General features: G+C 43.8%; 1 protein-coding gene across 8 annotated transcripts in view; it reads left to right on the top strand.

The window, feature by feature from the left end:
- The window catches only part of LOC102941321 (protein SPO16 homolog), a 97035-nt gene that overhangs the window by 77103 nt on the left and 7698 nt on the right, over nt 1-12234 (top strand). For all 8 annotated transcript variants that reach the window (XM_037906443.2, XM_043521366.1, XM_037906446.2 and 5 more), the window contains one exon: nt 10965-11101. In XM_037906443.2, the coding sequence (XP_037762371.1) occupies nt 10965-11101 (137 nt within the window). The remainder of the gene's footprint in view (nt 1-10964; nt 11102-12234) is intronic.

The raw sequence follows: 12234 nt of genomic DNA, 5'->3' as shown, positions 1-12234 counted from the left end.
CCAGGTGTCCTAATTAAGCTGGAGTAACCCCTGTTCAATTACCATGGGAACATGGACTTGCTTATCTTGGGGCTAATATACCCGCCTTCTATGGAAGCTCTTTTATTTCCATCCGAGAGGTCTTCCACGAGACCTCTCCGAGCTGCCGGTCTTCTACCAGGACCGCCTCCGGACCTGGAAGCTGGTCTCGGTGACCATGGCGGCCACCGAGGGGGCAGATCTCCTCATGGAGCCCCTGATACACAATCTTCATCTTTGTGTGCAGGTGGCAGAGCCACCCTCCGTGTGCCAGAGTTTGGTCCTGGCAGAAGTTACCAGGATCGGAGACCTCCTGGACTATGACTGGAGGGAGTAGGTGGATACCTATGTGCTCGGCTGGCACATGTGGCTCCTTCATGTAGCCATGAGCACAGGTATGTACCTGGCGCGGTTCACCCCTCTTCCTGATGCTTGAGGTGTGCGAGAGACCCTAGCACATGTCTATCTGCAGTGTGCCAGGTTGCAGCCGCTCTTCCGGCTCCTCCAGAATCTCTTGTTGAGGTTCTGGCTGCACTTTTTCCTGCACCTTTTTACATATGCATACCCCATCCGTGGCCCCACAAAGTCTCAGGACTACCTCATCAATCTCCTCCTAGCCATGGCCAAAGTGGCCATTTATAACACCAGGAAGAGGAGGTTGGCTGGGGGGTGGAGGGGCTGCAACTGTGGGGCCTGTTTTCGTTCTTTCATCCGTCCACGCATCCGGGCAGCGTCCACTGGCTTCTTGGATGCTTTTGAGGAGCAGTGGGCGCTGTCCGGGGTGTCGCCTTCCCGTTCCCTAGTTTTGGCCCTTTGACCCCCACACCTCTTCCTGTTTTTTTTCTTCATTGTCCCCCAACTTTAGTTGAGTTCTGGACTCAGTAGCTCCTCCCCAGGCTGGGGGAGGGGCCTTTAGCTGTGGGCAGGCTTATACCCACCCACTTCCCAGCACCCAGTAGGACCATTCTGGGTTGCAACCCCTATTCCGGTTCCTCCTAGACATCCTTTTACGTTTCTGGCTGCACTTTTCCCCTCACCTTTTCATATACACACACCCTACCCATCGCCCCACAAAGTCACGGCACCTCCTTGTCAACCTCCTCCTCGCGTTGGCCAATGTGGCCATTTATAAGACCAGGAGAGGAGATTGGCTGAGGGGGTTTCCTGTGACTGTGGGGCCTATTTCTGATCCTGCCTTCGCTCACATAGCCGGGGCAGAGTTCCTCTGGGCAGCGTCCACTGGCTCCCTTGATACCTTTGAGGAGCAGTGGGTGCTGTCCGGGGTTCTCTGCTCGGTGTCCCTTCAGGTTCCCTTTGTTTGACCCTTTGACCTTCACACCTGTCCTTGTTATATTTTTGGTTGTCCCCCATAATTATTTGAGTTCCTGGACCTTGTGGATCCTCCCCACAGGCTGGGGCAAGGTCCTTTAGCAGTGGGCAGGCTTCCGCCCACTCACTTCCCAGAACCCAACATGAGACCACTCCCCTATAGCTGTCTGGCCTGACCCCGTCACGGGGGTAACATGAAAGGATAGCTAGAACCACTGTCCTCACTTCTTTTTCTATTGCTGAAAAGTATAACTTTCCTCCTTTTTCAGCTAATTTGCGGCCCATGAGTTGCCTTGTTCTTCTGTAAAGGGAAGCACCACCATTTCCTGGGTGCTCATTTTCTGTGTCATCAGGGAATAGCGTAGCAGAGGCTGTGCAAAGACAAGTGGTCAGTTTTCCTATGAAAATCTATAGGAGACGGAGATGAGAGACCTTGTGCCTACCCCAAGAGTCCAATATCAAGAAATTTGTGCCTACCCCAGAACACGTGAGAACTGGCCTGGAGATTGAGGAAGCACTGCTATTGGGAGTATCTTGACTAATTAGTGCAAAGCCATTTAATCTAATTTATCTAATCATTTATATCATGATCATCACCATCATAGCTGAGAGTAGGAGCCCCAAGTGCCATTTGACAGATGTAGGAAGGGATTTTCAGCTCTGTACCCAGAGGTGATTTGATCAGTAGCCAGACATGAACCTGCCCTCTCCTCCACTACAGTCTTCCCTAAATGGGGGAATCCAACCCAGTGGGTGAGAGGCTGGAACTGGTGAGAGATACAAAGGTAGGCCTGGCAAAATGTCAAAAAGCCTCCCTGAGCAGAGCCAAGTGTTGCCAATAAAATGACTGTATCTGCACTTCAGGGTTTGTGTCCAATTATTCTCTGTAAAGGGAAGCTTAAAATAATTTTTCCAAAATCAGTTTTCTTTTCACTTGTCTAATCGACAGTGTGAGTCTGTTCAGAGTAATCAGTCAGTGTATGCCTCTGTTAAATCGACACATTTCAAAGAATCCACAACCTTAGTTGAACTGCAGCTCCTCAAATGACTTCAGATGCACATCTTGAAATCTCTTCTTAATCTGCTTGTACATTCCACTCAGAACATGGTGCATTTTCCACCCTCGTAAAACTCCCAAATTGGTCTACAAAGTTCAGTGAGAGTTGAATGTTTTTTCTCTACACATTCACATTTGTGCTTTTTCCTGTGTTCTAAGGAGTAGGCCCCACATGCAATGCAGTTCTGATGGGCAAGTGGGGAAGGCAAGATTTGGGAAGTATATGCAGGGAGTGCCTTGAATGTTCCTGAAGGCTTGGGGTTCAAGGAAAGAGCTGGATTAAGAGCAGTGAAGCCACCAGTGCCTGGATCAAATAGCAATTGCCCTTTCTTCTCTTCTGCACAGTAAGGCCCAGGAGTAGCAGGGGCTACAGTAGTCTCAGGACTACAACAGTCAAGAAGTGGCTCTGCAAACTGGAGGGGAAGAAGAAGAACTGCTCCTCTCTTTACCCTTTGCATTGCTCCCATCCTCTCACATCAAACCTGTCTACTCAGGCTTGGCATAGGTATAGTGTGAGGAAGTATTTAGCCCCAAAGTACTAATTATCACTTGATTCCTCAAAACCAAAACTTTTGGCATGTGGGCTGTAATACTTTGCTCTCATTTCAGTTGTTGGGTTTAGTTTTAGTGTGTGGATGTTGGGTGGTGTTGGTTGCCTGTGATATACGGAAGGCCCGAATAGATATTCTAGTGGTTCCTTCAGGCCTAAAACTCTGACTCTTGGCAATGTATAGAAGCATGTGAGGCTACCAGGGCAGGTAACAGTCTTCTTGAGGCCTTCACTGTCCAGGATAGTCCCATTTCCTGTGTCTGAGTCTCTGTTTGTTTAAACAACCCTGTACCATTTATATGGAGGTATCCTACTTCATATCACTAAATTAGTGCAAATATGTCCTCCTATCAATACTCAAACCCAGTTGCAAGTCAATGTTTAAATGTGCCATTTGTATTTCTCATGTCTGCATGGGTTTAATATATGTTTCCTGGGAGGGGTTAATTTAATAGTTGCATCCAGGGAAGTGCAGTATTATACTTTTTTGGTAGGTCAACAAATACTGATCCTTTCATCACACTGAGTTTACGTATTTTTCTAAACTGACTGGCCCGCTCATTTTTAGATTGATAATGCAGACAATACCCTTGGCTACTTTGTAGTTTGTGCTGCCATGGTTTACATATATAATACAGTACAGCTGCTGAGAACTATCATATTTTGACAATTTTGAGCAATCTTCTCTCCCTCTGAAGACTTCCTAGAGGTTTACCTGAGATGAGTTGCAATCTAGGACCCCAATCAATAAAATCTCAATTTGCCCTGACTCAGTTGGACTCTTAAATCCTAAATGGTATCTTTAATAATCCAGTGTAGGCATTTTAGCAATGTTCTCTCTCAGGAATACTGATACTGCTGAAGTGTGATATAGGATTGATTATTTGCTGGTATGTTTTACTTTCTCATTTAGCCAGTTGTGAAACTGAATATTTTTATGTAATTATTTATTTACTTTTGTCAGTGGCTTGTATCCCCAGGGTAAAAGAGTGGTGTCTAAAATGTAAAGTTTAGCAAGAAGTATCCAGTATCTTTGTCCTAAGAGCTACTAGAAAATGAAATTTCTAAATCTAAATAATAACACTAACCTAGGGCCAGATGCTGCAATGCTTACATAAGTACTATACATTTATATTAAAAAAAATCTAGTTCCCTTGACTTGAAGTCTTGCTTGAGTAAAATTATGAATAGATATCATGGTAAAGTGGCTTTAGAGGAAACTTAGATAAGATCTGGAGCGTAATCATTATTCTTTTCACTAATAAATATAAGAATCTGCCCCCATACTCAGCTGAAAATATTTTTGTGAAAACCTGTATCTAGTTTTGACCTGAAAAAATTCAGTTCCTCTTGGCTGCTGAGATGAAAGGCCAGAATTATTTTAGGGTTAGAAATAATAAGCTTTTAGTGGACTTTTTCATCATTCGCCAATTAATTAGGATCGAAAAGTATCCTATCTTGGTTTAAAAAACATCATGGCAGATTGGCTTTTACTACTTTAAAATAGGGGATCATAGGTTTAGATTTTCATACCCAGTTGGGGAAGTTTCATAATTTCAAGATGAATGAGATGGTGAAGAAGGAAATGAGGATTGTTCTTAGTTATCATGCAAAAAGGAACACTTGCACCTGATTGTGGTAATGCTGCAGCATATCAATGGATGAGCTTTTAAAAATGAAATGCAGGTTTGTAAGGGTCATAATTTTAGGCATTTATACTATTACTTGAAGCTTCATAATATCCCTGTGAGATAACTGTTAAAGATCCATAAATAAGGCATGGAAGTTAAATAACTAACCAAGGTCACAATGTAAATAATGACAGGTTTCAGAGTAACAGCCGTGTTAGTCTGTATTCGTAAAAAGAAAAGGAGTACTTGTGGCACCTTAGAGACTAACCAGTTTATTTGAGCATGAGCTTTCGTGAGCTACAGCTCACTTCATCGGATGCATAGCATATCGTGGAAACTGCAGAAGACATCTTACATGTCTTACATCAATACATCAATACATGTCTTCTGCAGTTTCCACGATATGCTATGCATCCGATGAAGTGAGCTGTAGCTCACGAAAGCTCATGCTCAAATAAACTGGTTAGTCTCTAAGGTGCCACAAGTACTCCTTTTCTTTTTAATGTAAATAATGAGGGCAAGAGCCTGAGTTTCTCTTCTGTCTGCTAAAAGTGCTGCCTGTGTAAACCTAGATCAATCCTAGTCTCTTTTCTGGGAGAGGGAGAGGATTTCTTGCAACACATTAGACTGTGAAGACCAGAGCTGTCTAGAATGCAGAAGAGCTGGGGGAAAATACTAGATAGAAAAACCTACCTAAGTTCTCTTCTCTATCCCATTCCCTTTTAAATTTTAGCAAACACAATGCTTCTAAAAAGATTTTAAATTACAGCCATTACAGAGCTTCGAACCTGAAAACAAAATCATAGATGTTTGTTTTTTCTAATGAAACAGCCTGGCCCCACTTCTCCCAAGAGATTTCAATCTACTCTTGCACAGCCTTCCATTCTTCATTGAACATGGAAGTGTGATACTGTGTATTTACTAATGTATTTTTCATTGATTTTTATGCTTCAGCTTTGAAGTCCAGCAACATAGCACGCAGTGGTATGGGCAATTAATTTTTCATTATAACATTCTGGCACTTGAAGTTGAGAGATTCTGATACACAGCAGTAATGCAAGATGAAATAAAATTATTATTGTAAAGTTAGTGAGGAAAACCAGCCAGAGTTGAGCTGGTGCAATAACTCTGAGCTCTTAAGTGCTTTTCAGCTGAAGATCTCAAAGCACTCAACAAAAAAGAAGGTAAGTATTACTATCCTCTTCTTCCAGATGGGGAAACTGAGCATAAAGGGTGGGATTCACAAAGGTACTTAGGCACGTAAGTCCCAGTTTTAGGCTCCACTGCAATCCACAAAACTCCTGCCAAACGCTATAGGTGCCTAAGCTTACTCAGCTCCTAAATGTTAAGGATAAAAGTTCCCTAGCTGATTATGTTTCTGCTTCTGGGTTTGCTTTCTACTCTCTCACTCCAGGTGTTCAGACACGCTCCTTTTCCCACCTGAGCCCCAGAGCAGTCCACAAACGGGGGAAATAGGCATTCACTTTCCTATCTCATGTGTAGGACCTCTTCTGGTAGGTGAGCTCTGAGCACACCTACCACACTGGCTCCCATTCAAAATCTGGGGAGAGGAAGAAAAGGTGTCCACCATACAAATTTTAGCTCAGTGGTTAGAGCATTCACCTGTGTGAGAGACCCAGGTTCAATTTTCCCCTCTTCCCGAGCAGGGAAAAGAGAATTTGAGTGCTCTAACCACGGGGATAGTCTGACATGGGCTTCCCACAGTCTCTCCTGCTGAAGTTTTTCTACTGTGGATAAACAAGGAAAGAATGCTTGGAGCAGGGGCACTGGACCCTGGGTCTTCCACCTCCCATGTGGATGTCCTAACCACCAACATACAGAGTCATTCTCAGTTTCTCTCTTTCTGACCCAATTACTGTCTAAGTATTTGTCCATAGTGGAACAACTTCAACAGGAGCGACTGAAGAAGACATACATAAGAATATCACGTAGCTCAGTGGTTAGAGCACCTGCTTAAGGGGGTGGGGAATGGCCCTGTTCAAATACTTTCTTCCCCTCAAGCAGAAGGGGGAATTGACTGTGGGTTTACCACATCCCAGGTGAGTGTTCCAACCACTGGGCTAAAAGCTCCTTTTCCACCACTATCACAGTTTTAGGTGGACTGAGGGAGGCATCCATGTCATTCCTGTAAGAAGCTGTTTAGATGTCTAAGCCTCCTGACTTTGAGGGGTGCCCATTCATGGATTGCTAAGTAGAGATAGGTGCTTCCCTGCAGCCTGGACTTTGGTGCTAATCTGTGAAAGGAGAGGGGCTTAGCCCACACCCCTGCGGTCAACATCTTCTATTGGCTAGTTTAGTCAGCTCCCCACCTAGCTTGTTAGCTGTTGTGGATTGCATCCTAAGGCTCCTATCTCACCCCATTCATTGTAGAACCTAATTCAGGCTTTGTGGATTGCAGTGCTGTTCCTATGATTTTTCTAGTTGCCACAATACTCAGCATTGCAATGCCTAACCTCATGTGTGGGTCTAGGTTTAAGAAGTTAAGTGATGTGCCTAAGCTCACAAAGCAAACCACTGGTAGAACTGGGAACAGAATACAGATCTACTGATTTCCAAACTAGTGTCCTATCTGCAGCACCTTGCTCTCTCTCATAGGGCATTGTGAGCCTACTGTGTATTGCAGCTTCAGTATACTTTAGATATAATTTTAGTATAGCCAGACCCTCTACCATAGTAATAAAATGTTAGGATCTCAGGGAAAAACACTTCATTGTTGTGTACAAAGCCAGACCCTGGCACCTGCTGGCTTTAAGAGAGCCTAAAACTACCCAGAACAAAACTTATAATTTTCAACATTCAAAGAGAAATAAATAACATACCAAACATTCCCAGCAATATTCCACAAACAAAGGAAGATACAAGTAAGCAGCTAATCTTTATTCCTCTACTTACCTGCTAACATTTGTACCTTGTGATCTGTTGGGATTCCCCATCTTCAAAAGGTGATAACTTATAATGTACATCTGTGTTTAGACAAGTTCCAAAATCTCTGAGTTCAGGGGCAGCTCTTGTTACAAATTTGGCAGATTCACTTCAACAAAAAATCACTGCTATGCACCCTAAATATAGCACCAGTACTTGAATTAAATGGTGCCTTTTATTTAGATTTATACTAACTTCAGAACAAGAGCACACACACACGAAGTCTAAACCAGCACTATGTCAATGTATAAACAACTAGCTAGATTCTCAATCTGTGTCAAAGTTCCCTTCATTATTCCATAAACACACTTAAGATATATATTTAGATGGGAAAAGACATGCAGGCTCTGTGTAAAATGTCCATGAGTGTGTCACAAGAAATGGCCCAGCATTCTATTAGTACCATCATACCCAGCCAAAAGAGCACTGAAGCCTACCTACATACACAGAGGTAGGAAGTCTAATGTTTTTCTCCCTTATTTTACTCCCTATAGAATATAAAGTATTTTAAATATTTTAAAAAAATCTTCAGTATTAAAAAATATGGACTTGACTTACTCCCTAAGGCAGACTGCAGGCTCCCGCCCCCCTTCAACATTAGCTTGTGCATCTGACTGAACAGAAAGAAGCAGGCACTCGAAGATGACTGCTTATTTGCCAGGAATAGAAAGGGAGAAATGGCTAAGGTGTTGAATGCCTCTCTTTGCTAGGTTAACTCATCTGGCCTATTCAGCGCAGAGCTATAAACGTTATTTAATTTTTTTTTTAATGTGCACTTCACCTTTCATTAATTTGAAATTGTTCTGCACAGAGTCTGAGCAGTCCATGTTGCAGTAAAAATGTACTGGTGTCTTTACACAAATGAGTGTACACATTCATTTATTATCCAAATGCAGGGGCTGGGCCCAACAATACTTGTTTGTAGTACCTACTTTTATTGGCCTCCGGCTCCTCCCTCTGCAAAGCGCTGATAGGCATCCTATAGTCACAAAAAAGTATGTACCAGCATTCTCAGGCTGCTTCTCTCTCCAGACAAGATGCTGCCTCATGCTTTAACATTAAAGGCCCATAGAGAGAGAAAATATTTGGAACATTCCATCACCGCAGTAACAGCACGGGTTGGTTGTTATTTTTTTCTTTGTTTTCCCTGATCTGGAGAAAATTTAAATTATTTTTGAATTTCATCATTTTGTCATTTTACTGCTCTGTATTTTTGAGGGCTCCCCTATATCTCTGCCTGCAATCAGCAATTCTTTGTATCTCTCAAGCAGCTCATGTATTCATACCTGTATGGCCACAGGCTTTCAGACTGAAACTTGGGTTTATAGAGAAATTATTAGGGTGGCTTCCAAAGTCTCAGGATTTCCAGTGGTGACTCACCCAGGGACACAGGCCCCTCAATCAGAAAACAATGTTGAACAGAAGAGAGAGGAGTGGAGTCCAGACAGAGTGCAGAGAAACAGTTGTGTTCTTGAGCTCCACCATTTTCCCGTTTCACATAGAGGCAGAGATTATCTTCCTGGTGATAAAATAATTGCAGTTTCTTTGCTTTTTCTTTTGAACTTCCTGAATCACAGAGAGACGTTGGGTTTGAATTGGGGCATGTCACCTGAGAGGAAAGTCTCAAGTTACTCCATGACTTGGTCCAGGTGCCAGTGGCTGTGGTACCAAAAGGAGGGAGGAGCCCTCAAACACAGGCCCAAATTCTGCCTGCTACATTTCCACTTGCTTCAGTAGTGGCCATGAAGCCAGGCCTTTCAAAAGGGCAGAATTAGTTAGGTCGTAACCTGAAGAGCTAGAAGGCTCAAAATTCCAGTTAATCACTTTCTTCCTCTGCCTCCCCTTGGCAGACCCCCGAGCTGGCTTTTGCTCAGACAGTGGGCCCACAGCAGTGTGGCAGTGCTGCACCGACTCATCTGACGCCTCTGCACATGGAGTGCCAGCCAATCTCGAGCTGCCTTAGACACCCAAGTCCCGCCTTCCGAGTGCCTTCCGACAAGCAATGTGTTGGGGGGAGGGGTGGCTAGGAGGCCTCACAAGGATCTGAGGTCTGCGCCTTGTCATGTTCTTTAAAATAGCAGACCTGAGGGTGGCCTCTAACTGGGAAAGGTAGAAACATCCCCAAAGAGAGCCTGATACCAGTCCTCACATGGGACCGGGCTGAGCTTACCCACAGCTTTACAAAGCAGGCCTCACAACCCTCCTGTGAGGTAGAGCAACAGCCTCATTCCCTTTTCACAGGTGGGAGCTGAGGCACAGAGCAGTTCAGTGACTGGCAAAAGTGTCACAGCAGATCGATGGCAGAGCTAGGCTGGAGGATTCAGGGCTTCCTGGTACAGCTGCCTAGGCCCCTCAGCCTCCTCCCAGTAAAGTTACCCCGGGTGAAGAAGGTATGGTCTATTAAATGTGTCAGACCTAGACATACCTTTCAAAAATACAAATGCAAACAACAAGGAGAAGGGCTATGGGTCAGCTCAGAAGCTTAGTGACCTGCGCTGTGCCATGGAGGAGACCTGAGGTAACACTTTCAAAAGCACCTATGTGAAAATGGCCCAAAATTGCAAAACTGCCTTTTGAAAATGGGATTTAGGTTCCTAAATAATGTAGGCACTTTTGAAAAATGTATCCACTGAATCATTTCATGATGGTTTCATTCCCTGTTGTCATGTGAAGGAAGCACACTTAGCCCTGCTACACTCCCTGATGTGTAATTTATTTTATAAAACATCAGGAAATCCTAAATTCTAAGCCACGCTCTGCCAGCAATTCACTGGGACTTTTGCCAAGTCACTGAACCTCTTCATAGGTTTTGGGAGGAAATTGGATTGTTAGAAACACTGCTGACATGTTCCAAAGCAGAGTTCTCTTTAGTCCTTCTCACCTCAGCCATTTGAATGGTAGGACAGTTATAACAAAATGGTCATAGATGCAACAGATTCCTTTGGGAACAATATTTACAGTGTTTATTAACCACCACACTTGGGCAGATACAGAATATTTATATGACTTATAAGAACATTTCTCCAAAAAAGTAATACACTAGTATGAACAAACTGATTTTTTTTTAATTATTAGTTCAAAGCTAACACAATAGATTTTGGATTGTGAAATCTTTGGGCAAGTGGCCCTGCCACAAACTTTATACATGACCTTGGGCAAGTCAGCTGATCTCTCTGTGCTTCAGCTCCCAATAATCTGCTTGTAGCTCTTTCTTCCACCCATGGTCTGCCTTGTGGATTTACAGTGTAAACTCTTCAGAGCAGGAACTATCTCTTACCCTGTGTTTGTAAAATGCCCAGGCATTGTGGCCCTGATTTCAGTTGGGGTCTTTAGGCACCCCTGGTGCCTTGACCAAGCACCATTAATGTGTGTCCTTTATTACAGTTGTGTTCTCTTCAGTTGGTGGCTGACATTTCTGTTCTCTCTCTCTATCTAGTTTTCTTTAAGCTTTTGGAAAGTTTTACCAGAGATTTCATTGAAGACATATTAATGACCCCTGTGACAATGGCAGAAAGTGGTGGGCAGGAAAAGACAAGATGGATCACAACTGTTATCATGAGTTCAGCTCTCCAGGTACTGTATACCAGTTATTGGTGAACTACATAGGCACTGGAGTTGGGGATGCTCTGAGGCTGGAGCACCCACTCACCAGCAACCCCCCGATCAGCTCTTTCCCCTCCCCCCAGCACCTCCCACCCTCCGGCAGCCATGCCAATCAGTGCCTCCCGCCTGCCGTGATCAGCTGTTCCACAGGAAGTGCTGGAAGGGGAGGGGGAGAAGTAGGGTGACCAGATGTCCCGATTTTACAGGGACAGTCCCAATATTCAGGGCTTTTTCTGATATAGGTGCCTATTACCCCCCACACTTTGTCCCGATTTTTCACACTTGCTATCTGGTCACCCTAGGGAGAAGTGAGGGCAGGGCATGCGTGGGGGAGGGGGCACAACAAAGTGAGAAGAAAGCATGGCGGGGGTGGAACAGGGGCAGAGTGAGGGTAGGAGGAGGCGGGGAAGGGATGGGGCCTTGGGGGAACGGGTGGAGCACCACCCGACACATTAGAAAATTGGCACCTCTGGTCAACTAACATTGAACTGTCAAGTATTTCCAAGATTTTATAACAGGAAAATATTTTATGCAATGCTAAAGTATATAATAGATACAGGAAAATGTGTGTCACTTATCTGCTAAACCTGTTGCTACTGTAGACCTACCTTTTTCTTCATGTTTTTTCTTATTCTGCTATTTCCCTTCGTGTTTGGTACCAGTTTAGTACTCCTGCTACCTGCTGTTGTGAGTTAAATGTTTTCCTAACCCCTGTCTTTCTTGTTGCACTGATACTACTATATGGATATTTTTTTTCAGCTGATCAATGTAAGTAATTCCAGCAAGGATAGTGTAGTCTTCTAGATTCCCCCCTGAAGACTTTATCTCTTCTATCATACAGTATTAATACTTTGGATAAATTACAGAATAAATTAGGAGATTCAAATATGGGTGCACAATTTTTGGTTTAAATTCGGACTCTTGAGGAGACTGAAGTCTGATTTGAGCATGTTAAAGTCACAGTCCACAATGTGTGCAATTGTTTGAGATGTTTTTTTCTAGACCACTAGAAAATGCAACCTGCAGGTTGAAAAATATGCACAAGTCCACCCCATTCTTCAGATGACATTGTTGCATAGTGTTGTCATCTTGCTTTCCTAAGC

The sequence above is a fragment of the Chelonia mydas genome, chromosome 8 (assembly GCF_015237465.2).
Source record: "Chelonia mydas isolate rCheMyd1 chromosome 8, rCheMyd1.pri.v2, whole genome shotgun sequence".
Lineage (NCBI taxonomy): Eukaryota > Metazoa > Chordata > Testudines > Cheloniidae > Chelonia > Chelonia mydas.
This window is presented reverse-complemented; position numbering and strand designations above follow the sequence as displayed.